Source organism: Talaromyces marneffei, chromosome 5, assembly GCF_009556855.1.
Source record: "Talaromyces marneffei chromosome 5, complete sequence".
Classification (NCBI taxonomy): domain Eukaryota; kingdom Fungi; phylum Ascomycota; class Eurotiomycetes; order Eurotiales; family Trichocomaceae; genus Talaromyces; species Talaromyces marneffei.
In genome coordinates this window covers 3,232,136-3,258,232 of record NC_072352.1, presented here as the reverse complement: position 1 = coordinate 3,258,232, position 26,097 = coordinate 3,232,136, and the positions used below count along the sequence as shown (strand labels likewise).

Sequence of the window (26,097 nt, the reverse complement as noted above, 5' to 3'; positions counted from 1 at the left end):
TTACGCAACGAACGGCGGTCTTCGAAACTAATGATAGCCTCTATCTGTGCCTAATAGATAGCCTTATGGTCACCCATCGCAAAAGGACGTTAAATGATCACTGGATCTTCTAAAGTAGTGCATTGATGCATATGCTATAATAGTATCTCATATACGTCAACTTAATCCTGAAGCATGGAGGATAAATGACCTCTATTAATTTATCAACGAGAGGGTGGGTAGTGTTTCAAAGAGAAGATATCGACTGAGTGCTAATCAAATCAGCAACTTTCTCTGCCAATGCGTATACTAAAGCCTGAGGATGGCCTGGTGGCAAGAAAGGGAAACTACTAGCGTCAACGACTCGAAGGTTTTGAACACCATAGACACGTGCATCACTGTCCAAAACAGCCATCGGGTCACCATTATTTCCCATTTTGCAAGTCGCGGAGGCATGGTATACAGTTGTCATACTCTCCACGATGATCTGTTGTATCTGAGAATCTGTAGTGTAATTGGAGCCTGGGAATGCTTCAGTCTTGTCGGCTACTCCTAGATCAGCCAGAATACTCCAGATTTCTCGCTGCCGTTTAAATGACTGAATGGCCAAGTCCAGATCGGTCGGGTCAGCCAGCCAGTTGGGATCAATAATTGGAGGGTGGGTCATAGAATTGCTCTGTAGTTTGACGGTGCCGCGAGAAAGAGGCGCTACGAGAGCGACGTTGAGTGTCGCATAATTATGGCCATCGCACTGATCGGCCGTTTGCTTGTTCAGATTATACCCGTTGTAGGCTGCTACAGGTAGCCATTCAATCTCGGGCCAGTCCAACGGGAAAGTGCTATCGAGTACTTTTCTGGACTGGTGGCTAAGCTGAGACCGGTACGGCTCCGGAAGCTTTTCCCAGCCGTAGATGCCCGGTCCAAAGATCGAAAGGGGACCTGCAGCATTTCTGATGTACGATTGGACACTTAAAGCAGAGAGTGTGGCGTTGTTCAAGCTCGCAGATGCCGTGTTGACAATGACTCTGTGAGCAATGCCAAAGATGGGATGATCTTGCATATTTTGGCCCACACCAGTCAAGTTACTGATACAAGGAATGTTGAAGGCCGCAAGTTCAGCACATGGACCGATCCCAGATATCATAAGCAGCTGTGGAGACTGAAAGGCACCGGCGGATAAAATAACCTCCTTCCTAGCAGTCAATGTAAAATTGATTGAAGGTGTTCCAAAGAAACCAGCAGCGGACACTTGAACGCCGATTGCAGTTTTGTTGCTATCGAACAAGATCTTTTGAGCTAGAGAGCTCTTGTACACTGTAAGAGGTAGACCAGCATTAAAGGCATAATTAAGGAAGCTGGACTCAGAAGTCTCCCGCCAGGCGTTACTCGGGTCAATCGTAAGGGTCGCATAGGCAGATCCCAATAGTTTACCACTATCGAAACCCTCGATCTCAGACATGTTGGCCTTGATAAAAGCCTGCTGTGCCCATGTTCCAAATGGGTCGACAAAATTGCTGAATGATACTTTCAAAGGGCCACCGGTAGCGTTGAATGCGTTGGGATCTTGCTCGTTGGAGGAATTGGTGTATAATGTCTGATCGGGCGGAGTGTAATTTATAGACTTCTGGTAATAGGGAAGGAAAGCATCCCAGGTGTAACTCTGGTCGTCTACTTCATCTGCCCATTGTTGCATGCTGTCTACCGTCGCTCGCTGATAAAGCATGTAATTTCGGGCCGACGAGCCTCCCAAGGTCTTTCCACGCGCATAGTGTAACCGACGATTACCCAGCGGTGCTTGTGGGGTGGTGGCAAACCCCCAGTCTACCAAGGGGGAATAATTGTCCAGATCTGATCCAGTGAAATAGGTCGCATAACCTGGGACTATAGAGAGGTTGCCATTGTCGACCTCATAGAACCCTCCCGCTTCTATTACAGCCACACTGGCGCCAGTCTGTGCCAGGCGCGTTGCGATTGTCAGCCCCGCGTTACCACCACCGGCGATCACGTAGTCAAAAGTTGCATTTGGTGCTGGAGGGCCTAAATGGCTTGCAAGCAGTGGTCCACGTTGGCCATAATCGAAAAAGTTGAGATGCTGCGGTCCCTGGGCAGCAACTGTCGATACCACGGCAGTCACCAGGGCCAGCTTTGTCAAACCTAGGTTGATTGACGGCATAGGTAATTACAGCAGCATAGGGTGTAGATCTAAGACTAGCACAAAAAGATGGAGTTTTCGGCTGTTTTGATTAGAGCAAGAGAATAGCAGAGAAATAATAGAGAGGACGGAAGGATCATAGAGGTTAAGAGAACTACCAAATATAATACTTCAAGTAAGCGCTATTTAATTTGAAATAGTCCTCTGCTGTATGGGTCGACCCTTGGCGACCTACAAGTAGTATCTTGCTGCTCTAAAGCTACGTACGTACTACCAGCCACACGGTTTTCGTGAGTGTTATGGGCTAACAGAAGCAAGTTATTTTAGCGACACAACGGTTCGTCGGCATGAGGTAGTTGTACGAACGTAGTCAAGCGCAGACTTTAGACCCATAATATACTCGTGCAGCGGTACTCCGTAGGTTACTTAGCTGGAGGCTGGCGCGAAGACCCGGAAGAGTACTAATAGTACGTAGACGTCGTATGGAGCGCAGAGGGAGATCTGCGGGTTATTAGTTATTCCGTGCCGGGTCTTCCACACACAGCCGCTCGAGTGGCGAATCAGCATAAAATCAATCATCATTTGGAAAGATTTACCAACGGCTAAGGCTCCTTGGCATGCAGCTAAGTGCGGTCTAGCGCCTGACACGGCCTTTAGCGCGCTTCTACACCAATCATATTGGACAACCGATATAGCGATCTGCCGCCGCTCCCCTCCTTACGGAGTAGGTTGAGGTTTCTGCGCGATCGCGATTGCCCTGCCGAACCATCCTCGCCTTTCCTAATTGGGCCTATCCGTTTTCGTCGCATCTGCCATTTTCTTGCTTTGACACAGTACCTGTTTTCCATATCCAGTGTCATCCACATCACCCACAAGCATTCGCGACATTCACACTTGTGTTTCCCCCCCTGGCCGATGTGCCAATGTGGGTTCATACCAGCTTCTCTACATGGCGCTAACCCTTGACCAAGGGTGGAAGATATACGTAGGAACCTTGACCACAATCGTGCCAGCTACTGTCGCGGTTGGTGCAAGGTTTCTGGCAAGATGGATAGGCGGTATACAGTACTGGTGGGACGATTGGATGGTTTTGATTGCCTTGGTTCGGTCTTACCATGCGTTGCACATGGAGTTGTCAATTTACTAACGCATCGAAAAACAGGTCGATTGCTGGGCAATGACTGGTTTACGATTAGCTGCAGTCAAATATTTCAGCCACGGGAAACATGCAGCGGACTTGCCACAAGAAACCGTCGTTAAGTTTAACAAGGTATGTGCTGGGCCCAACTTTGGTCGAGTCGCAATTGGTTCTTTTCAGATGCATTCTAATGGGCCAAAAAATTAGAGCTTTATAGCCGTCCAAATGTTGTATTTCGTCGATGTTGTAGCCACAAAAGCAGCTTTCTTATTCCTCTACTATCGTATCTTCGGCGTGAATGTCTGGTTTCGCCGCACCCTCTATTTTCTCGCATTCTTACTCGTCGCGTTCATAATCGCGTGTCCAATCGTCGCTGTGGCCGGATGCCATCCGGTATTCTACTACTGGGACAATAACCAGCCTGGTTCATGTATCAACGAGGTGGAATTTTACCGGGGAAATGGAATTGCAAATGTCATTCTCGACTTTGTAATCTTCTGTCTGCCCGTACCGATGACCTTGCGTCTAAACACAACTGTTCGGCAGAAACTTATCATATCTGGTATCTTCATTCTAGGATTTTTGTAAGTCCTTTCTTCCATGGCATCTCCGCGCCGGCCGTTCGAGTCTATTTGAAGGAACTAGAGCCAGCTTACTGATGACTCTGAAGTGTCTGTGCCGTTTCCATTATCCGCATCGTCGCTTTTAACGGCTTTAATCCGAAGGATACAACTTGGAGCACTGTCGAAACAGCGATGTGGTCTTCCATCGAACAAGCCGTTGCCATCATTTGCATGTGCTTGCTAACTCTTCGTCCTTTGTTCAGACGATTCTACGGATCTACGACAAGTAAACCCAAGCAAGAAAACGATTTCCATACAGAAACTCGCTGCAAAACAACAGGGAATAACATTACGCTTTCACAATTTACTAACTCTGGCGAGCCCGATGGTACCGCTGGATTTGCAAGGTTATCGAATATCTACGATATTGATGATGATGAACAGTAATTTTATGATTTATTTGAGTATATTAAACGTCGTCCAGGCCTGTTGAATTCATGGGGATCAAAGGGATGGTGTTGAAAACTTTTGGCTCGCGTTGATTGATGATGTAGATAGGATGATACTGTGATACCAACAATGAATTGGGCGTCTACCTGCCATAATTTTGTTTTAGTAAGCTCTTTTCTCTGGATGATGATTCAATGTCTCGCGCAATAGGGCCTAGACTGGGCAGAATGTTTCCATATACCTCCCTCCATTCTGAAAAGGCTAGCTTGGAAGTGATCAGCACAGGGTAGTTCCATGCGCTCTCCTGTACCTTTATCCCAATCATCTCAGTTTTGCCTGCAAGTAGTGTTTTACAACAGGGTTCTTCACGCGTATTTTCTGAGGCGATGTGTTATATGTCAATGAGATGGGGGTCATATCTAGTTGATAGGCGAGTGTATGTATTCCTTTGGGATTGAATGATAACGGTCCGGGTGTCTTGAACTTCAGTAAAAAGCTCTGAAAGTATAAAAATGCTGTCAAAGAGAAAATATAGTGACACTTTCAGATATTAGTTCGTCTCCTCCTCGCATAAAATATAAAATTGAACAGCATTCTGTCTCTTTTCATGCGATACAGATGACGAGAAAGTTCTATTAGACCTATGTTCTTCAAATTGAAAAAAGAATCTGGTTGGAGTTAATGATAACTAGGAAAATAAGCACCACGCGTTATGCGCCAACGGACCATCTGGGTAAACCGCATATGAGAGGGTTCTTCTCCGGCTCGTATTTCGTCATTCTCTAGTAACTAACTATCTGTGTATCCACTTACCTTTGAAAGCATCAACAACAGCAGTCCAATTAGCTCAGGTGCGCACAACATTCTGCTCATGAGCATTTCAGCATTACTACCCCTGTAAGTAGCTACTATAGAGTCATGTTGGAAGCCTGGTAATTAAGGCAGGCTAATCCTTTCTGGGATGCTGCTCAAGCAAGAATCTGGCCAATTAGAGAAGCTCAAATGTATACTAGTGCCTTGGCAGAGAGTAGCGATAAGGGGCCCACAACGAAGGGTATAAGCCCACGCCCACTCGTACATTGGTCAGAAAAAACAACAACATGGACAGACATACAATTTTGTTAAGCAAGCTGTGTTACAAGGATAATACACAATACACGGATTCCGACAAGTCATCACGGGGATAGATATTTGACAGACGTTATTTTACGGCTATCCCGGATACGGTTATTGCAGCGCATAAATCCACTCAGCTGCTCTCATTGGATATCAACCGGTCCTCATTACAAGGATTTGCCAAGAGACCTCCTTACTAAAATAGCGCGCACAGTTCTACTGTTACGAAACCAATCATGCATATGCTACGCGATATAAGAAACAGACCGGAAGGAACGATTGGACAACAGAAACGGAAAACCCAAGAAAGATAATTGGACTACAGAAATCACGTGACCAAAGATATACTCGAAACACAAAGACACCGATAAGATACGAAGTATATCTTATGAAGGAACGTGATTGGATAGTATATTATATGCTTGCTATGGGATACTCAGGAATGAGTATAAAGTATATAATATAAAATATACGGAACAGGGAGGACTGGATATATAAGGACACTCATTCACCATCATGTATATAGTTCTTCATAGTTCTTTGACATAAGTCACTTGAATACAACAGTGAGAGTCAGCAAGGCATTCATACTCGTACGGGCACCAGGCTGTACGGGGGATCTCTTCTATCTTAGTTACATTTAAGACTTCCAGACACAAGTTCGACTATTGTTACTTCGTTCACTCAAGCCACTCTATCGACGATTATCAAGGAACCTTTGTGTGGTTCAAACCAAGCCTAGCGTACCTCGACACAACGCTGTTTAACTAAGACAGATCCAGGTCCGTGACATCTACACACAATTATGTAAGGCCACCTGTGCCAGATAATTTTCCCTCTTAGGTAGACACACAATACAATACATTACAGCGTCCCACTCAAATTCTCAGATTCCATGTTTTTAAATAGATAGATGTATTGATGTATCAGATGTATACGACAAGGGGGTTGGTTGTATATGCTCGTACGAGCTAGTCATACAGCATCATGCAGGTCAGTCCGCATCCGGGGCCTATCCGGCTGATCTAGGAATGACGGAATCTAACTAACTCGGGGGTTTTGATTACTGTCCGCCTTGCTGACCGCCTCCTATAGAGTTATAGTGTGGTATTGTCTGGTAATCGACCTTGGGAGAAAAGTGGATTTTTTTTGTAACTCGTACGGTAACTAGCCAATCATCTGAGGTCAGATAACCGGGTTATTAGGGGTGGGGCCTGTAACCCGCGGCCGTAACCCGGCGTAACTTGACCTTTACTAACTATAGGCCATCGCAGGCTGCTGATTAATGCTTGGCATCTGTTCCAGAATCTTTGCATCCATGGATGAGATTTCAAAAGTCGGAAATCGCTTGTGACTACAATTTCAGGTACGGAGTAACATCGGTGAATTTTCGCTAGTACTCTGGAGTAACTACAATTGCCAGTAGTTAAACTAGTTAAACTAGCTACCATAGGTTACCGGTAGCTTACCTACGCACGCAGTAGTACGTAGTTACGAATTAACGTTAAGTAACTTTACTACAGAGTAAGTTTCGCGACTGGAGAGCGCCACTCTGCGGTACGTACGGAGTAGTAACTACGTAGTTAGCTACGTACTAACTTTACTCTTTACCTAAGTTTACACCAGACCAGCCAGCCTTGGCAGTTCACTCTGACACCCGCCACAATCAAGCAAAGATTAATACGTAGTACGTATGTGAAAGAGGGTCGTTCAGATTTAGTCCCTCGCTTGCCTCTCACCAGACGGCCAACTGCTAATATCTAGCTCGGGCAATCAAACTACTGCCCTCCGAGTGCTCTGTATTACTTACCTAAGGTCTACCAGTAGTTAATACGCCGCACGCACTGGCTGGCGGTGGCAGAGCCGCAATGTTGGGTAATACGGAGTACCTAAGGTAACTTAACTAGTTAACTAACTTAACTAACTTAACTAACTAGTTAACTTAACTATTGATGCGGGACCTCGGAAGCTTGGCAACGGTGGTTGGGCGGGGTATAGTTAGCTGAGTATGCTATGTATGTAAGCGAGTATATTCAGCAATAAATAACTAAATCTATTGGCATCCACTTACAGAGTACACGTGAAGCATCGACATTCCTATTTTAATCGGACATAATGGCCACTATCGGTGTATCGCCCAGAATATTGCAGACCCGGTCCCACCACACAACACATCGTCGATCCCCGCATCGAAGAAAATAGAAATGCCGCGGTCAATGATCAGCCTCTTGAGAAAGCCGAGCTGAGGCTTAGTAACCGCTAGATATTGATCAGCGGTGCGGATAACACAAAAATAAACATTGTTACCAAGAAGTAATACCCTTGTTTTACTGGTGTTACTCTCACGGATGGGATGGGAAGCATGTGGCGACTGCTGCTATTCGCCGTTCCCACGGCCGGAAATGGAAACTCGGGAAGCTGGGTGGCTTAGCTTTTTCCTTTTTCGGGACGATTTTGTTTGTCATCTTATCTGCTGCCCAGCTTGAATCACTGCCCTAAGCTGTCACTCGTTTGTGTCTGATCAACTACTTATTTGCATCCATCTCCATCCATCATCCTCCTCTCTCCAACTGTTCCTCACTACGCTCACACACCTATCCATCTATCTATCCATCCACATCCCTGTCTTCTGGTGCTTTTCTTTTCCGCCGAGCTATCGTCATGAAGGGCGTTCTTACCCTCGCGCTGCTGTCGACTGTTGCGTCAGCGGTTATTCCTAACACATCCTACCCATATATAGACACAATAGCAATAGTCGTCAAGGCTGGTAAGTTACTTTACTTCTCTGCGCAATCCATTGGCCTCGATTCTTCCCCCGCCGTCAAAGAGACGCCCCGTCATGAGCGGACTTATTCTGCTCTATTAACTGGGGTCAGAGGATATCCATCTCCAGCCCACCCTTTATCCCTGTCGACCTGCCAATGAATAAGCCATTAGTCTTTATATCTCCTAGGGCGCATATATACTAATTGTCATCTAGTTGCTGTCCTCTCTGGTGACTCTGCCGTCAAGGGTTTCGTCACCTTTGACCAGACCGATGTGCACTCCCTTACCACTATCTCATGGAACATCACCGGTTCCGACCCTAATACTAAACGTGGTATACATATTCACGACCGTGGTGATTTGACTCAGGGCTGCACATCTACCGGTAGTCACTGTATGCTTCCTATCTCCTTCATAAGCTGTTGGCATTACTGTACTAATAGATATTATAGTTAACCCCTATAACATGACTCACGGTGCTCCCAACGATACCACACGCCATCTTGGTGACATGGGTAACTACATGACTGATTCTCAAGGCAATTCTGTCGGCAACTTGCAGGACAGTCTCATTAAGCTGAACGGTCCTCTGAGTATTGTCGGTGTATGTGATCAATCTTCCATGAGCATCTAGATATGTATAGGTACTAATAGTTAATAGCGCGCCGTTGTCGTTCATGCCCAAACTGATGACCTCGGCCGTGGTGGCAACGCGGAGTCCTTGAAGACTGGTAATGCTGGTGCTCGTCTTGCTTGCGGTAAGTCATCTATTATCAAACAGAGGGGGACTCGACTAATGTGCATAGGTGTCATTGGTATCGCCAAAGAAATCTTTGTCCCAACCTCTCAAATGAGCAATTCCACCAGCGGATCAGCTAGTGGTTCAATAACCCCTACAGCCACTGGATCAGCTACTAGCGGTAATGCCGTCCCCCTCACAAATGGTGGTGGCAGTTCGTTAGTGAGTCTGATCCAAAGTGTTAAATCTACCAGTATATTAAGCCTTATTGTTGTTGCTAATTATCTACTTCTTTAATCAGGTTAATGTCTTTCAATACTTGTGATTACAAGGTTGCTTCTAAGAGGATAGGAGGAACAAAAATCTATGCAAAGGGTGTATATACAACTTGAAAGTTTTGTTTATAGTCTTGTTTTATATTTCCTGAATACCAATTACATCAAATTTATATTTTATACGATAAATTATTAATTATACATAATTCTAAATTTGACTCCTATATATCCGCTGGATATATTAAGTTAATCATTACGGGTAGAATACCACGAAATATGTGCAGCTGCAATATTGAGAATTTGAGTGGGACGCTGTAATGTATTGTATTGTGTGTCTACCTAAGAGGGAAAATTATCTGGCACAGGTGGCCTTACATAATTGTGTGTAGATGTCACGGACCTGGATCTGTCTTAGTTAAACAGCGTTGTGTCGAGGTACGCTAGGCTTGGTTTGAACCACACAAAGGTTCCTTGATAATCGTCGATAGAGTGGCTTGAGTGAACGAAGTAACAATAGTCGAACTTGTGTCTGGAAGTCTTAAATGTAACTAAGATAGAAGAGATCCCCCGTACAGCCTGGTGCCCGTACGAGTATGAATGCCTTGCTGACTCTCACTGTTGTATTCAAGTGACTTATGTCAAAGAACTATGAAGAACTATATACATGATGGTGAATGAGTGTCCTTATATATCCAGTCCTCCCTGTTCCGTATATTTTATATTATATACTTTATACTCATTCCTGAGTATCCCATAGCAAGCATATAATATACTATCCAATCACGTTCCTTCATAAGATATACTTCGTATCTTATCGGTGTCTTTGTGTTTCGAGTATATCTTTGGTCACGTGATTTCTGTAGTCCAATTATCTTTCTTGGGTTTTCCGTTTCTGTTGTCCAATCGTTCCTTCCGGTCTGTTTCTTATATCGCGTAGCATATGCATGATTGGTTTCGTAACAGTAGAACTGTGCGCGCTATTTTAGTAAGGAGGTCTCTTGGCAAATCCTTGTAATGAGGACCGGTTGATATCCAATGAGAGCAGCTGAGTGGATTTATGCGCTGCAATAACCGTATCCGGGATAGCCGTAAAATAACGTCTGTCAGAATCCTAAGCCCTAACCACCAGCGGGCTTGTACAGGCCCAGAATCAAAGACACCTCAGGAATCATGCCAGATTGGAGGCACGTACAATTGAACTGGCACATCAATTCCAACGGCAGCGGGCCGAGAAAACCAATAAATCGTACGATAAGCCGCAGGAGGAATACTGAGAGTGGTGCCATAAGCATGGATTTGCGGATGGGGAGAGTGTCACTGAGAAGAAGTTGCTATTATTTCTTGATAAGTACATTGTGGACCGTCCGATCCGGCGCTCTCGCTATAAGAAGGCTCGTACGGATAAGCAAGGAGAGCCAGTGACCCAAAAACTAGGATATCTATCTATTAAGTGATATACAGCATCTTTTAGTTGATCTTTGGAAGTTCCAAAAGACCCTCGGTACGGTTTCTGGGGAACCCCCAAACCAGAATCTAATCTCTAAGTTACTCAACAGCCATAGATTCTGTGAGAATTAACGGAAATTGAGTGAATATATTGACCGAGGCCAGAATAGCCTATAGGATGGATACACTAAGGAGAATATCCGGGCCCTCGTACGATATTGTTGGATAGGCTGGTAGGAGACAGATCAAAAGGGCCGGAAACCGCAGGCCTAGGAATCCTATTTTCGTACGAGTGTGGACTTCTTATTTAGTTATAACATGCTGCTTCGAGGAGAAGATTTGTGACAGCCGTACGGTAAGCTATCACCAAGGCGCCGTGGCGGAGACTCTTGGCAGAGCTGGTAGGACTGAGGAGGGTATTCCCGTCGATAGGGCTTCGAACCCTGACAGTGCCATATTGGGATTGCTCCTTGAGCGGTGCCTAGTTGGGAAAGGCCCTCACACAAGGGAAGGCATAAATATCCTTTGCTAGGCGGATAGCTTCTTTTTCTTCTTTCCTTTTCTTCTCCATGTTTGATATTGCCTGTAGACTCGGTGCACCTAGATAGCTCAATCCATGGTTTTGACCACTGTCACATAATATCAAACATCCTCTTTCTCTTTTCATCTCTTGCAAATCAGCACAGCGGACCTTGACAGCGTCTCGCTCTGATCGAGAGATTCTTCCTTCCTTCTTTCATTCTTTCATATCCCAGTACACTTGTACAGCGAACGACATCATCAGTCGCGCTCAAGTCAGGGATCCCACTTTTTATCTTTTATTACCTTCCTTTTACGACGTCTACCATCGAACGAGATGGTGAGACCAGGTCGTGACGGTGCCGATGAGGAGGCATCAAGCGCAAGAGCGCGACAGGACGGAGAGCGAGAACGCGTATCTCGACGTCTGACCATCGAACTGAACAGCCCTATCCTTGGCGAACTAGATACGGCGGGAATAACCAACTCTCTGAATTATAACACCTTCCTGCAGCTATGTGCAGAACATCCTGACGAGCTTTTTGATAGTCTCTTTGAGCACTTGAGTAAGCTCGAAGTGAAGGCTGGAAAGGCGGCAGAACGGGACAGTGATGGAGACTTGGTCGAAGAGCAGCTAGAGGAGATTACTGCGTTAAAGGAACGTGTAAAGCAACAACGAAACGCTATGGCGGAATTGATTCGAGAACGCGATGAGGTTCAGCAACAGTTGCATAAGGTGGAACAGGGCCGCGAAGAGTCTACACCTGCACCAGCTTCGAGCGGGAAGAAGAGCTCCAAGCTCCCCGATGGGAAGCGGCTCATTGACGGGAAAGATCCTAAATTCGAGTCATGGTTGATCGATATTGAGAACAAGTTGGAAGCGAATGCCGATTACTATCCAACTGCACTGTCACGTATGCAGTACGTGAAGAGCATGTGTGAAGGTGAAGCAGCGGAGCACCTACTTCCACGCTTCCGTAAGGACTCGCCGCAACGGTACCGCGACGTCGACGATATCATCGAACACCTCAAGACTATTTACCATGATGCGAACCGTGTCACCTCCGCGAAGCGTGCTTTCCGTCGCCTCTATATGAACGACACCAAGTTCCAGGTCTTCCTCTCAAAGTTCGTACTAAATGCACAGGAATCGGAGTTACTAGCCACTCAGTGGAAAGATGAGTTATATAAGCGGCTATCTCTAGAGATGCAGAAGCAGCTAGTCAAAGAGAGTTACGACGACACCCTAAGTTACCAGAACTTCGTGCGCGAGTGCCACCAGACTGCGAACCGCCTAGAGATGATCGCTGAGAACGAAAAGCGCGTGCCGAAAGGTCGTGGAAGTCAAAGTAATAACCGCGACGGAGCTGGCAAGGACAATAAAAAGGATATAGCTGAGAAGCCGAAAGACGACAAGGCCAAGCCAAAGATTCCATGGTCTGAGAAAGTGAAGCTTCGTGCTGAAGGAAGATGCTTCATCTACAAGATGCCAGGCCACATGGCGAATAACTGCGAATTCTATAACAAAGAGGGCACTCCTAATCTTAAAACTCTGGAACCTGCAAAGAAGGCAACTGAGGTTGACACCTCCGAGTCGGAAAACGACAACGCCTAAGAGAAGACTCCTTCTTAGGCGAGATTTGTGCCGCTGATGTTTTAGATCTTTCGCAGTTGATAGGCAGTGACAGAGATAGTTTGACTGTACCTATTCAGCTAGCTAAAAATGGATTATCGATTTGTATTAAAGCATTAGCGGATACCGGAGCGAATGGTTTTGCTTTCCTAGACATATTCCTAGCGGAAAGACTGGCGTGATACTTCCAGCACCATATCGTACCTTTAAAGCAACCGTGCAGGGTGAAGGGATTCGACGGTAAAGTGGAGAATGCAATTACCCATCTCATGGTATTGACCCTTGTGGTGGACGGGCGTGTGATGTATAACCTCCCTTTCCTTATCGTCCAGTTAGGAAAGCACGACGTGATCCTAGGACGGATGTGGTTAGCTAAATATAAGGTGATGGTTGACTGCGCGCGGAGGCGTTTGTTATGGCCTAAGGAGGTATCATTACGTGAAGAAATACAAGCGAAGCAGTTCACACGATTACCAAAGAAGTTGTTACTATAGAATCGGGAGGTGGAGCTTCATTATCAAATAGATGCAGACCGATAGAATAAGGCATTCAAGATCGCAGCAACAGCAGAGCTGGAACGGATTATACTAACCACCTACAGCAGTTTCTATTGTTCGCGACATAAATATAAGCTGTATCAGATAATAAAGAAGCTCAGCAAGGCTGTCCAGGATCCTTCCCTATACATCGATCACGGACCAGTTACCAAGAAGATCAAGCAAGTGCGCTTTCGCGAGAAGTATCCCGAAATGGATATCGCCCTAATTGGAGCGTCTGGGTTCCTACGGAATACGAAGGATCGGAAGACCGAGACGTTCATAACGAGCCTGAGCGAGATCGAGAAAGCTATTGAAGATAAACGAGCTGAGGATCGATCCGTCTAGGAGGAGCGAGAAATAAAGGAACAACTTCCTGAACAGTATCACGAGTTCGTTGACGTCTTTTCTAAGATAAAATCTGATGAACTGCCTGAGAGAAAGGAGTATGATCATCGAATCGAATTGGAGAAAGAAGTAGAGCTCGGATACTGCCCACTTTACCGTATAACGGCAGAGGAGCTACAAGCGGCAAAGGACTATATCGTGGAGAACCTAGATAAGGGCTTCATAGTGCCGAGTAATGCGCTGTACGCCTCGCCGATTCTTATGGCAAAGAAACCAGGTGGAGGACTTCGTTTCTGTGTGGACTATCGAAGGCTCAACTCGCTCACTAGGAAGGATCGATATCCGTTGCCCCTTATCGACGAAGTATTCGAACGGATCAGTAAGGCTAAGATCTTCACAAAGTTGGACATCCGGCAGGGATTCCATAGGATTCGCATGCACCAGGAATCCTCTGACCTGACGACATTCAGGTGCCGATACGGAACCTTCAAGTATGAGGTCATGCCATTCGGATTAACCAACGGCCCAGCGACGTTCTAGAGGTTGATTAACGACATCTTTCTCGACTGTCTCGACAAGTTCCTTATAGCTTTTGTTGACGACTTGCTCATCTATAGCGAGGATGCGGTAGAGCATGAGATTCACGTTCGAATGGTGCTCCAGCGACTCCGTGACGTAGGATTACAGGCGAGTATCAAGAAGTGCGAGTTCCACGTGACGACGACTAAATATCTTGGATTTATCATCACACCCGAAGGCATCAAGATAGACCCCGCCAAGATTGAAGCAGTGCTCACCTAGAAGATACCGACAACTGTGAGAGGAGTACAATCCTTCTTAGGATTTTGCAATTTCTACCAGAAATTCATAGCAGAGTATGGCCGGATAGCTAAACCGTTATACTACCTGACGAGGCAAGACGTCCCCTTCGTATGGGCAAAACAATGTGGGGAAGCATTTGAAAAGTTGAAGCAAGTATTGGTATCAGCACCAGTGCTAGTGCACTATAATCCCAATAAACTCACCCGTGTGGAGACAGACGCCTCAGACGGAGTGGTAGCAGCGGTCCTATCGCAGTTATGTGATGATGGGGAATGGCACCCCGTTGGCTACTACTCAGCTATAATGTCTACAGCGGAGCATAACTACGACATCCACGACAAAGAGATGTTAGCGATTATCCGAGCCTTCCAGGAATGGAGGCCAGAGCTGCTTAGATTGCGGCAGAAGGAGCGTTTTGAGGTCTTATCGGATCACTGGGCTCTGGAGTACTTTATAACCACGAAGGCATTAAGCGCTAGGCAGGTACGGTGGTATGAGTTCATACAAGAGTTCTATTTTGCGTTGAAATATCGACCTGGAAGAGCGAACATGTTGGCTGACACGCTTACTCGACGGAAGGATGACGGAGCATGGAATCTTAACCATCGGAACTTGACTATGTTACCCCAAGAGGTTCTCGACAAACAGATTGTATCAGAACTAGCGTTTATGGACCTGCAAGGTGCCGTGACGGACCGAAATGTGATTGACCGAGTGCTTGAGGCCAATAAGAGAGTTGCGGCTACTACAGAAGCATAAGAGTGGACGAGCAAGAAGGGTTCGAAGTGGCATATAGAGGATGGCCGTCTGCTATTCCAGGGCCGCTTATATGTTCCGAACGAAGAAGACCTGCGGGTGCGATTGGTGGACGAGATACACCGACCACCGTCGACTGCTCACCCGGGAAGGGACAAGATGAAGAAGTTGATACGAGAGCGTTTTTACTAGGAATCCTGGAATGCTGATGTGGAGAGTTATGTCGATAACTGCAGGACATGCGGCCGCACTACGACATAGAGGGATAGAGCCCCTGGTTTGCTGCAACCATTGCCTATTCTAGAGCGACCATGGCAGCACTTATCAATGGACTTCATGGAGTTCCCGAAGGACCGTTACGGTTACGATATGGTCTTCGTGACGGTTGATCGATTGAGTAAGAGAGCAGTATCCATGCCTTGCCACAAGAAGACTACAACTGCCAAAGAGATGGCACGACTCTGGATTAGATATGTTTTCCCATGGACAGGACTGCCTGATAGCATCGTCTCAGACCGAGGAGGCCAGTTTGTATCAGAATTCTAGAGTGAGGTGTGTCGGATCTTACGAATCAAGCTTAAATTATCTACCGCTAGACATACGCAGACAGATGGCCAGACGGAGATAGCTAACCAGTATCTGCAACAACGGTTGCGACCATATGTTAATTTCGCAATGGATATTTGGTCGGAGTATTTACTGGTTATCGATTTTACAACATCGGCATTGCCGCAGGCCTTAATAGGGATATCGCCATTCATGGTTGAGAAGGGTTACCAGCCGAGGATGTCATTTGACTAGACAGCTCCGGTGCCGCCACGGAAGCTCACCTTGAACGAGAAGGAAGCTCAGGACTGGACGAAGCGTATCCAGGACGTTTGGGAGTTCGCGAGAGATAATATAAAGCAGGCACAGGAGCGGCAGACAACACAGGCTAATAAGAAACGACGTCCGGTTAACTTCACCGTGGGGGATATGGTCTACGTCACGAATGAAGGGTGGGATACAGGTCGTCCTGGTCGTAAGCTCGGGCATCAGCAGGAGGGGCCTTTCCCGGTAGTACGTCAGGTTGGCCATGCCTTTGAGCTCGGCTTGCCGAAGGGCATGAGAGTGCATCCAATATTCGCGCCTGAAAAGCTCCGTCTTGCAGCCACGACAGAACCGCTGCAGGGGCAACTTGAGGACGAAGGACCGGAGTTGGAGGTTAATGGCCATTCAGAATGGGAGGTTGAGAAAATATTGGCATCGAGAATTATGTGGAGGAAACTACGGTATCGTGTTGGCTGGCTTGGACGGGATCCCGATCCGAAGTGGTATCCCGCTGGATACTTGAAGAACGCACCACTCGCTTTGAAGGCTTTTCATGACGCGAATCCGAAGGCTCCAGGGCCGCCGGAACGGCTCCGTGAATGGATTGAAGCTGCAGAAGAGGACCGGTACGTACAGGACACTGATGAGGACGACATCCCGGTTACAGACGCTCGCGGGCAAGCGTCTGGTGAAGGGGGGGTGATGTGACAGCCGTACGGTAAGCTATCACCAAGGCGCCGTGGCGGAGACTCTTGGCAGAGCTGGTAGGACTGAGGAGGGTATTCCCGTCGATAGGGCTTCGAACCCTGACAGTGCCATATTGGGATTGCTCCTTGAGCGGTGCCTAGTTGGGAAAGGCCCTCACACAAGGGAAGGCATAAATATCCTTTGCTAGGCGGATAGCTTCTTTTTCTTCTTTCCTTTTCTTCTCCATGTTTGATATTGCCTGTAGACTCGGTGCACCTAGATAGCTCAATCCATGGTTTTGACCACTGTCACAATTTCACTTAATATAGAAGCATCCTCTTTTCCAGCGGTCAGATTTTAAGCAGTTTGCTCAAGAGTGTTACGGGCTAGTCCCGCCTAATGCGCACTGTAAGGGCATATTAAAATAGAAAACATAACATGAAGAAAAGAAGGAAAGAAAACAACAAGATTCTCAGCTCGTACATGCAGTTCATATAGGGATAAAGGAGCTCGCTGGTTCGGTCAATTCCTCCGTACGTTCAGCACCGTCTCGGTGCTTGTGAGGGAACTTCGTGTGCCATTCCCGTATGTTCGGGGCTTGCTCGGTAACGTTGGTACGGCCCTGGGAATAGTATCCCGGATGCATTTCCCAAGGGTGTTATCCTTAGGTGTCATGCTCAGCGCCTGTCCGGTACTCGGGAATATCTTCACGTGTCGCACGTTCTCGGTGAGGGCTTGACTGCCCGAACCTATTTCATATGAGGTCAGCTCATAACAAGAGCTTCTACAATCTGTCTATACAACTGAGACTCTATATAAGATATAGCTTTAGTAGAGTATACTAGTTATAGCTGATTAAATTACTAAGATTAAGTATAATCTTCAGCAGATTATAAGCTTAAATTAGTTCCAACTTCTGGATTATCTTTGTATAATCTTACATTAAGTTAATGATCTTACATCTGGGCAGATCTCCTTTACCGTACGAGCTAATAGCCTTGAATCAGGCTTAGAGCAATATACTCTTGCTTAAGCTTTAATATAGCCAACACAACTAACTATTAATTAAGATTAGAAGAATCAGCTAGAGAATAAAGACTCTATTCTAGAGCAGCCTCAGCTAATCTCTACAGCCCTCTTAATAGAGATGCCTTTATATATACTCTCTTGTATAATCTATACTATACAAGAATTCTGGGCTAAGTAGACGGTAGGATTAAATAGCCAACCAGCTGTTCAGGCCTTTAAGTAGTAATATAGAGCTAAATAGAGAGCTAATTCTAAGGAACGTGTTATATTTGGAAGAAGGAAGATTATTATTGATAAGATATATACTCGTACGAAGGATAGGACCTCTATAATTAAGGCTGTAGAAGCTCTAGAGCTTACCTAGGCTAGAATAAAATGCTCATTAGCGAAGCTGGCAGAGTTCTTGAAGGAATCTTGTACGGATCCCTGTATCTAGATGGAATTTGAAGCTATTTATATAATTATCTGCCTTAGTCATCTAAAACCCCTCTAATTACCTGACCTACAACAAACGCCCTAGCGCCTGCCTAGTTTACAAAACACCAAAAAATCTCTCCTCCTTCTTTTCTTTCTTTCCTTCTTTCTTCTTCTTTATACACAAAATAGCGCAACCGTACGTATCCTGTCAGGCTTTATAGCCTTCTTTTATCCTCATCTGGATGAGTCCCTATCCTTGTACGAGCAGCGATACTAATAGATAGATCTCGTACAAATAAGCAGACAAAACCAACTCGATTTCGCCTGTGTCCCCCGCACTCCCCTCTCTCTAAGGAATTAAATGATAGCTGGCATCCAACATCTAATCGACCAAGCTGAGCTTGAAGCCCTATATAGTCAGAATCCCTCTCTCTGGTTACCTGCTCAGGCTCTAGATTTCTGGTACAGCAATTATATATAATAGACCGTATAAGTACTCCCTGTGCAGAGAGCGATCTTATAGACTCCCGGCAGTCTGCAAGCCTCCTAAATTGTATCAGGTCGTAAGTCGTACACCAATGCTCTATTAATCTATACTCGTAGCCTTGTCAGTGCTTCCTGTGGTATATATTGCTGGATCGACCGTAGTAGCAGGCCATTTACCCAGTGTGTCCGAATTCCTGGCAGCTGGGGCGGGAGCTGCGCCAATTGTAAATGGTATGACTGGGCAAGTCAATGCCCCGTATGAGATAGAGTCAACAGAGGTGCCAGACAAGATCTTCCTGGTGTACAGGCCCAGATTAAGTGGAACACTGCCCCTAATGCTCGCTTGATTGCCATTGAAGATGAGCCGGGGGATACAATTGATGAGCCAATAGAACTTGACCTAGAGGATGGGTCTCAGGACAATCCGTACGAGCTCGATTAAGGTAAGTATACTTTCTTTTATCATCATCATCATCTGTTTTTGCATATTCATTTCTTCTTCTTCAATGGCGGGTCAGGTATGTATAACTTTTCTTTTCACCCCAGTCGTACGGGGCCTGTGTACGACACCTGGACGAGACTTGCACCTCTACGTGGTGTTCAGGACTAGTAGTATTTACTGCGAAGCCAAGCAAGTCATCTAGTTAGGGCTCAGTTTTAGATTTATATGAGGATTACATAATAAAATAAAAGTCAGGCAGAATCCGCTTGGCGCTGTACGATTTGTACATGAAAAATCTGACCCCCATGTAATTTTTGGTTATTGGGGTCTTGCACATATTAATATGGCGTAACTCACGTTACAACCCGCCAAATCTGACCCCCATATAACCCCTAGTTAACTAGTTAACTAACTAACTAACTAACTAGTTGATGTTCTTACTCAGAGCACAAGTTACATAGTTAACTGATCGGCCAACCAGAGCCCCACATTCCTCCTTTTTACCGGTTTTCTCAGAGATCCCTCATCTCCGACCTCGAAAGGGTTACTCGGTATAGCTACAGTATCAATTAACTGTAATCTCACCAAAGAGGAGGAACCATCCATCATACATCTTCAGCACGGCGTTCTTAGTACTAAAAAGGATCGGTATCTTTTTAGCAAGCGCATACGCGAAACTATAATGAGCAAACACTTCGATTGATTGGGTGATGGTATACTGAGCAAGACTGATTCCTCCCTTTCCGAGTAGTTGTGTTACTTGTGTATCTCAACTCCGTCCGGTTCGCCTCCCAGACGTAATACTATCCCGAGCTTGCCTGTTCCATCTGTGACACGCTCTTTCGCACAATATTGATCCCAAATGCGCGTCTTCCACTCATAATCGATTTTTGCCATCCTTTTACGAGTCTCGGTATCCGCCGGGGGGTGACAGGCTGGCCAAATATGGTCCCCTGAATGGCACTGCGGATAGCTATATTCGGTGACGGTCCAGTTGGTTGAGGTTGAATTCCTTCACTCGAACCTCATCAGTCGTAAATGTGGCACCCTTGATTATTTCATCGCGATATGGAAATCCAGATTGGGGTATTTGATGTCTTTTCAGATTACCCTCATTAATCCATGAAAGTGTGACTCGTAATCATCGAATGGCCAGAGCTTTTCTCTTCCTTTTTTTATTCCTGGTGGGGAAACTTAACATGTGGTGGAGGCTTATCCTCCGCCGGCCACTCTGCCTGTGAACCGTCCAATCAACCATCGGTTACGAAGCATAATCATCTATTGATATTTATAACTGTGGCACGGCATGGCTTCATCGATGAGAGCAAGTATTAAGGATACTACGTGTGTCAATTCGTAAGTGTATATAGATCAAAACTAGCAAGCCTTTGCTATGATCTTAAGGTTGTCATGTAGATTCAAAAGTGACCGTAACGTCACGTTCGTACCTGGCTTTCCTACCTCGGATATATTGAGCTTTAAAAGACCCTAAGACTTCTACCGATACATGAATCGGCGTGTCAAAACCTATAGACAACATATTATAATAAGTTCTATCCATTTATTTATTGGAAAGGTCTTGTTGATTTGTCATAAATCCATATCGTCATCATCCTCCCGTGTAAACTGTCTGGGTGGCCAGATAACAACATGCCCCATGGCTATCATGGTAGCACTAATAACGCAGCCCCCTCAATTTTGCCATTTAAGATGCTATCAGATCCTCGGTTGTACGATGCGCAACCAAAACTCCAGATTCACATCGATAGTTTGGGTAAAATACGAATCACCGTCGTCGAGTTCCATTTGATCCACAAAGTCCACGTGAATATGTCCAATTATCATGATCTTGATTTCCCCCAATCGTAACGTGTGCTCCCCAAGAAACAAAATCGAATCATCTATCGCATTCCACAATCTTGTCTCCTCTTTCTCAGATGTATCATCAGACTGAAAAATCAATGCCAGGTTGTGAGGTAGGTTTTCGTGGTAAAACGGTATCAAGTCGGGAGATTGTGGGACTTTGGGCATGGCTCTGACATATAGATGGTGGCGGTTGTATGCTGGGTAGTCGTTTTCCAAGTTAAGCGAAAACGCGTATTTGTCTTCGAGGACTTCGAGAGGGCTGTCGCGTTGGTAACCGGTTTCTTTCGTTTTTTTGATATTATCAGGAAATTTAGAATGGAGCTGCAGCACGAAGCAAGGTCGTAACCCATCATTTGAAGATGTTTCGACATCCTTCATTGTGAGGGTTGGCTCTGATGATACTGGGATCCTCGTATCATTCATTGGTCTGAAATCGAGTACAAACGGACCCTCTGAGTGGTAAGGTGATTTTGCGTTTGAGGCGTTGGAGAAGTAAACTATAGATCCTGTCAGCAGCGTTTAACTGAGGAAGCATGTATTGTAGATCTCAGATCAGGCAGATATCTCGAAACTTTCCATACAAAATACATTTGATTTTGGCCTGTGAAGAAATTTCAGAAGGGGCACATGAATAAATATGTTTTGTAAAAATCTAACAATGGTAATGTTATGTCAATACAAGACTGTTATTATAGACTTGCTTTCTCAGTAATTTTGTACAAGATGTTGTTAAGATATCTGTAAATATTGCTCTTACAATTCTATATCAATATAATTTACTATCATAATCACTATGGAGCCAAGGGGCCACGGAGCTCAGGTTTTGCAATTCAATAGCAAGGATCAAATGCCATTCACCCTTGATTAGTTATACAGCACGTAGGATGAGGTAGGCGAGGTATGATTGTAGATCAGAGGAATTTGATCTCGGAGGCCCCAGGAAGCCCTATTATGAGAAAGCTCCGAGTCCTTTGTCCACTGCATGTTTCTTACTGGTCAGATATCCTGATAATTAGACTGCTTCCGCCCCTGTTGAGACACCTGCTAGAGCATTCTATTAAATCCATTTGCCATACTGAAGACTATGTGATTATCTCCTGCTTTGAAACTTCTTAGAAAGTTGATGATTTGTTCAGTCAACAGTCTTGCTTGTTGGGCAGGATTGATGGTTATGCCGATTACATGTCTACAATGTGACATTTTAATCAAGAGTACCATCGATGGATATATTATGGCATGCCTATGAGGCCTCCCCTAGAACCAAAATCTTCAATGAAATGCCGTAGAAGTGCACGCGCTGCCTCGAAGGCTCATAAGGTGAACGGTCATAACCTGGTTGGTAGATCATGTAAATTTGCCAGTGGTCAGTCAAAGAGAACAAGTGCATGAGGACCAAGTGGCTAAAATGTAAATGTAAGTCCGCCTCTCCACTGGGCAACTGGTTGTTTCCATCCGATTCAACATTAAGCAAACTCTGCCACCGTTCTCTCCACGCAAGGACATCTTCTGTAAATTGATAGTGTATTTAAAACCGATGCATCGTCACCGCCCCTCATCCGCCCAGGTTCAAGCCCAAAGTTTCAAATGCTTTACTAAGAATGACGAAACCAGTCACCTTAGAAACGAGTCCTTGCGCTGTACACCACGGCGAATTCAAGAGGACTTTATAATCATTGATCGACCTTCTCTCTGCTAGCATTGATTCACCCTCTGACCTGGGCACTATTATCACATGGCGTGCTCCCCGGTATCGCTAATAGTGGTATATCAAACTTCTATAGTCAGTTGATCGCGAAATTCGGGTACACGCGACAATAGAGTCTGTTATATGGATGTCTAGATCCCTATAATCTACAAATACCAGGGCATGCAATACTGTAGTAATTTTTCATTTCCTTTATTAAAATTTATCCCAATGGACTTAAATTTCATGCTGAACCGAGCCATCGACAGTTACGTGATTGTCAATGCAGGTTTTGGAACAGTTACAAGACTTGAATTCCTCGCAACCTAGCCCCGAAAGTCGATAACATTGTGAACAATGCCAGACAAGGATGACCAAATGTGATAAGCCACCTCCCTGCCAGAAATATACATAAGGAGGGTACAAATGACCTCAATCAATGAGTACTGAGAATTCGAGACCAGCACGGCTGCACATCTATTCGAGTCACAAGAAACGTTGTCAACTACGTAGGCAAAAGAAAGTGAAATCTGACAAACGACAACTGTGCCATAATTGTATCAAGGGGAGTTTGCTTGCACTTACCTATGATTAATAAGTCAATTTAGAGCTTATTTTGCCACCAAGATGGAACATTTAAAAGTGAGTGCACAGGCTGTTTCACATGTAAGTATCATTCCAATCATTGGTTACTGGTAAATAGTGAATAAACATCCCAATCCTTGAATTTTGTGAGGGAATTTAAAAATTACCTAAGAAGTGGCTTTGGGATTCTTGCTTCTCTAATAATTTGATGATATTGTATGGAGTATCAACTCTTTGTCTCTTAACTATCTATTACGCAAAAAAGTTATTAAGGAGAAACAATGATTCTATACATCTTCAAGTAATACCCAATGTTGGCACTCACCTAAAACTCAGACCTTTGCCCCTTTGAAAACTTTCGGTTCTAGATGATACGCATTGACAATTAAACAAGAACCAAAGTCAACACTATGGAAGATCTGACGCATGCATGTCGTATTTGTATCACAAAAACTCGAGTATTAGTCTCGATATCGGGCATGGTGTTCTTGAAAGAATTTCCCGGGAATCTCGTTTAAAAGCGAATGTGTCTTTTAAACGAAATGAAGACTGAGATGTCAGGAATCCGCGCGACGAACGCCGCAATCGGTGCGTCTTATGATACCATCGATGCCCAACACTGAGAAGTTTTCAAGTCAGCTGTGTACCTGTACAGATATGCATGTACGAACCTTTTCTTTTTTCATTTTTGGTCCGATACAGGTAACAGAATGAATACCCCCAGACAACACTACAGGTCGGACATACATCGAACTTGAAATGGCATAGCTGGAAGAGCAAATGTGACCTGTCAACGCGTTAAAATATCTTTATCTCGATTCTAGCGTGGAACGGAACGGAAATTTTCTCATCTAGATGCGTTCGGACTATTGTGTCTTTCGCCGATGATCACAAGGCTAGGCGAATCTGTAATGTCTCCGTCACGGCTCCAATAAACTGTACCTTAGCGAAATGAAATGCATAAATGCCTTATGCAAAGGTAGTTATTAGCTTGCAATATCTAGATGCTCGGTTTAGGAATAGGCATTACAACCCCAAGGGTTCCTCGAATACGAACAATCTGCCACCATGTGCCGAACGCCACTGAAAGGAGGAGTTCCAACCCGAGAAATAACATATGACCAAATCAACATCGTGTACAAAGATGCGTAAAATGACTTATTGTTATTATGTATCAAAGTCTCAGGAATGATAGTCTTCAATCCAGGTTGCAGCACGGCAGGTAGAGAATCGACTATACAGATTGCTACTTCGGTTCTTCTGCTTTACTCTGACTGTCTGATAACTGGTCATGAAATATATACTACCTAGGTAGGCGGGATTTTGAGCTATGAGAGAGTTGGATAAGCGTAGGACTTTCACATTTTTCAAAATAATATCATTGACCTAGATCTGCGCCATATTTCCTGCTTCAAGTTATTCCTATCCAGCCCCAGAGAAAGGACATTACATACCTAGGTATGTTACACCAAATATCGATCTGAGCTCCAAAGATCTCAATCATCTGACATTTCCGAGCAAGCTTTACCCAGCTATCGTCAAGTACACTGGCCCACGTTTTCAGGGCATGGATCGGCTCATCTACATCATGCGCGCTCTCGGTGAAACACATATTGCCGATCTACTCAATTTTAGTGTACTACTTAGATTCCCGACTGGTTGGAGCGTTGCATCCTTGCCACATTTATTTCTTTTTGAGTAAGCAGTTAATGCAGGCATCGAGTACGGAGTTCATGCACCTATAGTACTGCAGATCTCCGACTGGCTATTGACGAGTTCATTGTCTCTCTCGGAGAGGAAGTACTGCGTATTTGACTGCTGAATAAACATGGAACATTTATCTATATAATAACCTGTCAGTACTCTCGGATCGTAGGTGAAATCTACACGTGCGCCCAAGCATCACATTTCACATATATTTGAACCAGGGAGTGAAATCGATCTTTGCTTATCAACCCAGCATATTTTGACGCCCTTGCCAGATATCCTCTTGACTTAATGGCGCGCCTATTAGCAGTCATCCTATCTTCGCTTGCTATTGCTGCAGCTACTCCACTGACATCCGACATATCCAAACATCTCAGTGTGCGACAATTACCTGAGTGTGCAGGTTATGGGTCCGTCTGTCGACTTGACCTTACCAACCGGGTAAATGGAACCCAAGGAGAATTCGTACGTCAGTTTCTCTATCCAATATGCCAGTAACTGACTGTTTTCATGTTATGACAGTATACGCAAGATGGAGATTTTTGCTCTTGTCCAGTAAGTACAGATAGATGCTTATGCCATCCACAAACTCAATTTGGTGGACAGTAATTTTACCAAGTCGTTGATATTAATACATAAACAGGTTGGAATAGTAAGTTCTGAAGTCCTCGATGAATACTTCCAATGAATGTGCAATAACCCGAATGAAAAACAAAAACAGTGCAGTGCTGTCTTCGTTGAAGATAATAACCAGGTGAGAAATTCATAAACCATGACATTTGCATGTAATTGCATGTACCATTAGCTCTAATCATGACTCAAATAGAGATACGATGTGAGCATCCACACCTCAATGCAAACGTTCTTATGTCGCCTGAATACACTAACAGCGAACCTCGTCCGTCAAAAGGTTTATTTAGCCGTTGCTACTGGAGGAACTTCGGGAATTTATGTAAGTCCAACACATAGTGGTTGAGCCATCGACCAGAATATGTGAGAATCACACTGATACCTTGGTTTTTTAAGATTTGTCGAGACTGATCATCCGATCCGGAGGTTGAATATCTGATTGTTTGCTATACATATTTTGTCTTGAAGCATGGCGTTACATCTAATGAACTATACCTACCTAAGTATTTGCCTTGT

General features: G+C 44.9%; 9 protein-coding genes across 9 annotated transcripts; 7 read left to right on the top strand and 2 right to left on the bottom strand.

Annotated features, from left to right (window-relative positions):
- Window positions 1–226: 226 nt before the first annotated feature.
- EYB26_007499 (uncharacterized protein) lies at window positions 227–2,152 on the bottom strand (the record flags this gene model as incomplete). Its single annotated transcript, XM_054266766.1, has 1 exon — window positions 227–2,152. One exon carries the CDS (start codon window positions 2,150–2,152, stop codon window positions 227–229), a length of 1,926 nt encoding a protein of 641 aa, XP_054122741.1.
- A 928-nt stretch (window positions 2,153–3,080) lies between these two features.
- Window positions 3,081–4,279, top strand: EYB26_007498 (uncharacterized protein; the record flags this gene model as incomplete). The annotated part of the gene is made up of 4 exons (XM_054266765.1): window positions 3,081–3,233; window positions 3,294–3,401; window positions 3,477–3,853; window positions 3,940–4,279. 4 exons carry the CDS (start codon window positions 3,081–3,083, stop codon window positions 4,277–4,279), a joined length of 978 nt encoding a protein of 325 aa, XP_054122740.1.
- Window positions 4,280–8,059: 3,780 nt separating this feature from the next.
- Window positions 8,060–9,228, top strand: EYB26_007497 (uncharacterized protein; the record flags this gene model as incomplete). The annotated part of the gene is made up of 6 exons (XM_054266764.1): window positions 8,060–8,165; window positions 8,379–8,558; window positions 8,617–8,768; window positions 8,826–8,922; window positions 8,971–9,125; window positions 9,205–9,228. The coding sequence occupies 6 exons, from the start codon at window positions 8,060–8,062 to the stop codon at window positions 9,226–9,228; spliced, it is 714 nt and encodes a 237-aa protein (XP_054122739.1).
- A 2,252-nt stretch (window positions 9,229–11,480) lies between these two features.
- On the top strand, window positions 11,481–12,758 carry EYB26_007496 (uncharacterized protein; the record flags this gene model as incomplete). Its single annotated transcript, XM_054266763.1, has 1 exon — window positions 11,481–12,758. One exon carries the CDS (start codon window positions 11,481–11,483, stop codon window positions 12,756–12,758), a length of 1,278 nt encoding a protein of 425 aa, XP_054122738.1.
- A 767-nt stretch (window positions 12,759–13,525) lies between these two features.
- Window positions 13,526–14,200, top strand: EYB26_007495 (uncharacterized protein; the record flags this gene model as incomplete). Its single annotated transcript, XM_054266762.1, has 2 exons — window positions 13,526–13,654; window positions 13,727–14,200. 2 exons carry the CDS (start codon window positions 13,526–13,528, stop codon window positions 14,198–14,200), a joined length of 603 nt encoding a protein of 200 aa, XP_054122737.1.
- Window positions 14,201–14,785: 585 nt separating this feature from the next.
- Window positions 14,786–15,241, top strand: EYB26_007494 (uncharacterized protein; the record flags this gene model as incomplete). Its single annotated transcript, XM_054266761.1, has 1 exon — window positions 14,786–15,241. The coding sequence occupies one exon, from the start codon at window positions 14,786–14,788 to the stop codon at window positions 15,239–15,241; it is 456 nt and encodes a 151-aa protein (XP_054122736.1).
- A 324-nt stretch (window positions 15,242–15,565) lies between these two features.
- On the top strand, window positions 15,566–16,756 carry EYB26_007493 (uncharacterized protein; the record flags this gene model as incomplete). Its single annotated transcript, XM_054266760.1, has 2 exons — window positions 15,566–15,635; window positions 16,044–16,756. The coding sequence occupies 2 exons, from the start codon at window positions 15,566–15,568 to the stop codon at window positions 16,754–16,756; spliced, it is 783 nt and encodes a 260-aa protein (XP_054122735.1).
- A 4,069-nt stretch (window positions 16,757–20,825) lies between these two features.
- EYB26_007492 (uncharacterized protein) lies at window positions 20,826–21,353 on the bottom strand (the record flags this gene model as incomplete). The annotated part of the gene is made up of 1 exon (XM_054266759.1): window positions 20,826–21,353. The coding sequence occupies one exon, from the start codon at window positions 21,351–21,353 to the stop codon at window positions 20,826–20,828; it is 528 nt and encodes a 175-aa protein (XP_054122734.1).
- A 3,889-nt stretch (window positions 21,354–25,242) lies between these two features.
- EYB26_007491 (uncharacterized protein) lies at window positions 25,243–25,992 on the top strand (the record flags this gene model as incomplete). The annotated part of the gene is made up of 6 exons (XM_054266758.1): window positions 25,243–25,416; window positions 25,474–25,506; window positions 25,595–25,603; window positions 25,673–25,705; window positions 25,778–25,903; window positions 25,978–25,992. 6 exons carry the CDS (start codon window positions 25,243–25,245, stop codon window positions 25,990–25,992), a joined length of 390 nt encoding a protein of 129 aa, XP_054122733.1.
- Between the last annotated feature and the right edge of the window lie 105 nt (window positions 25,993–26,097).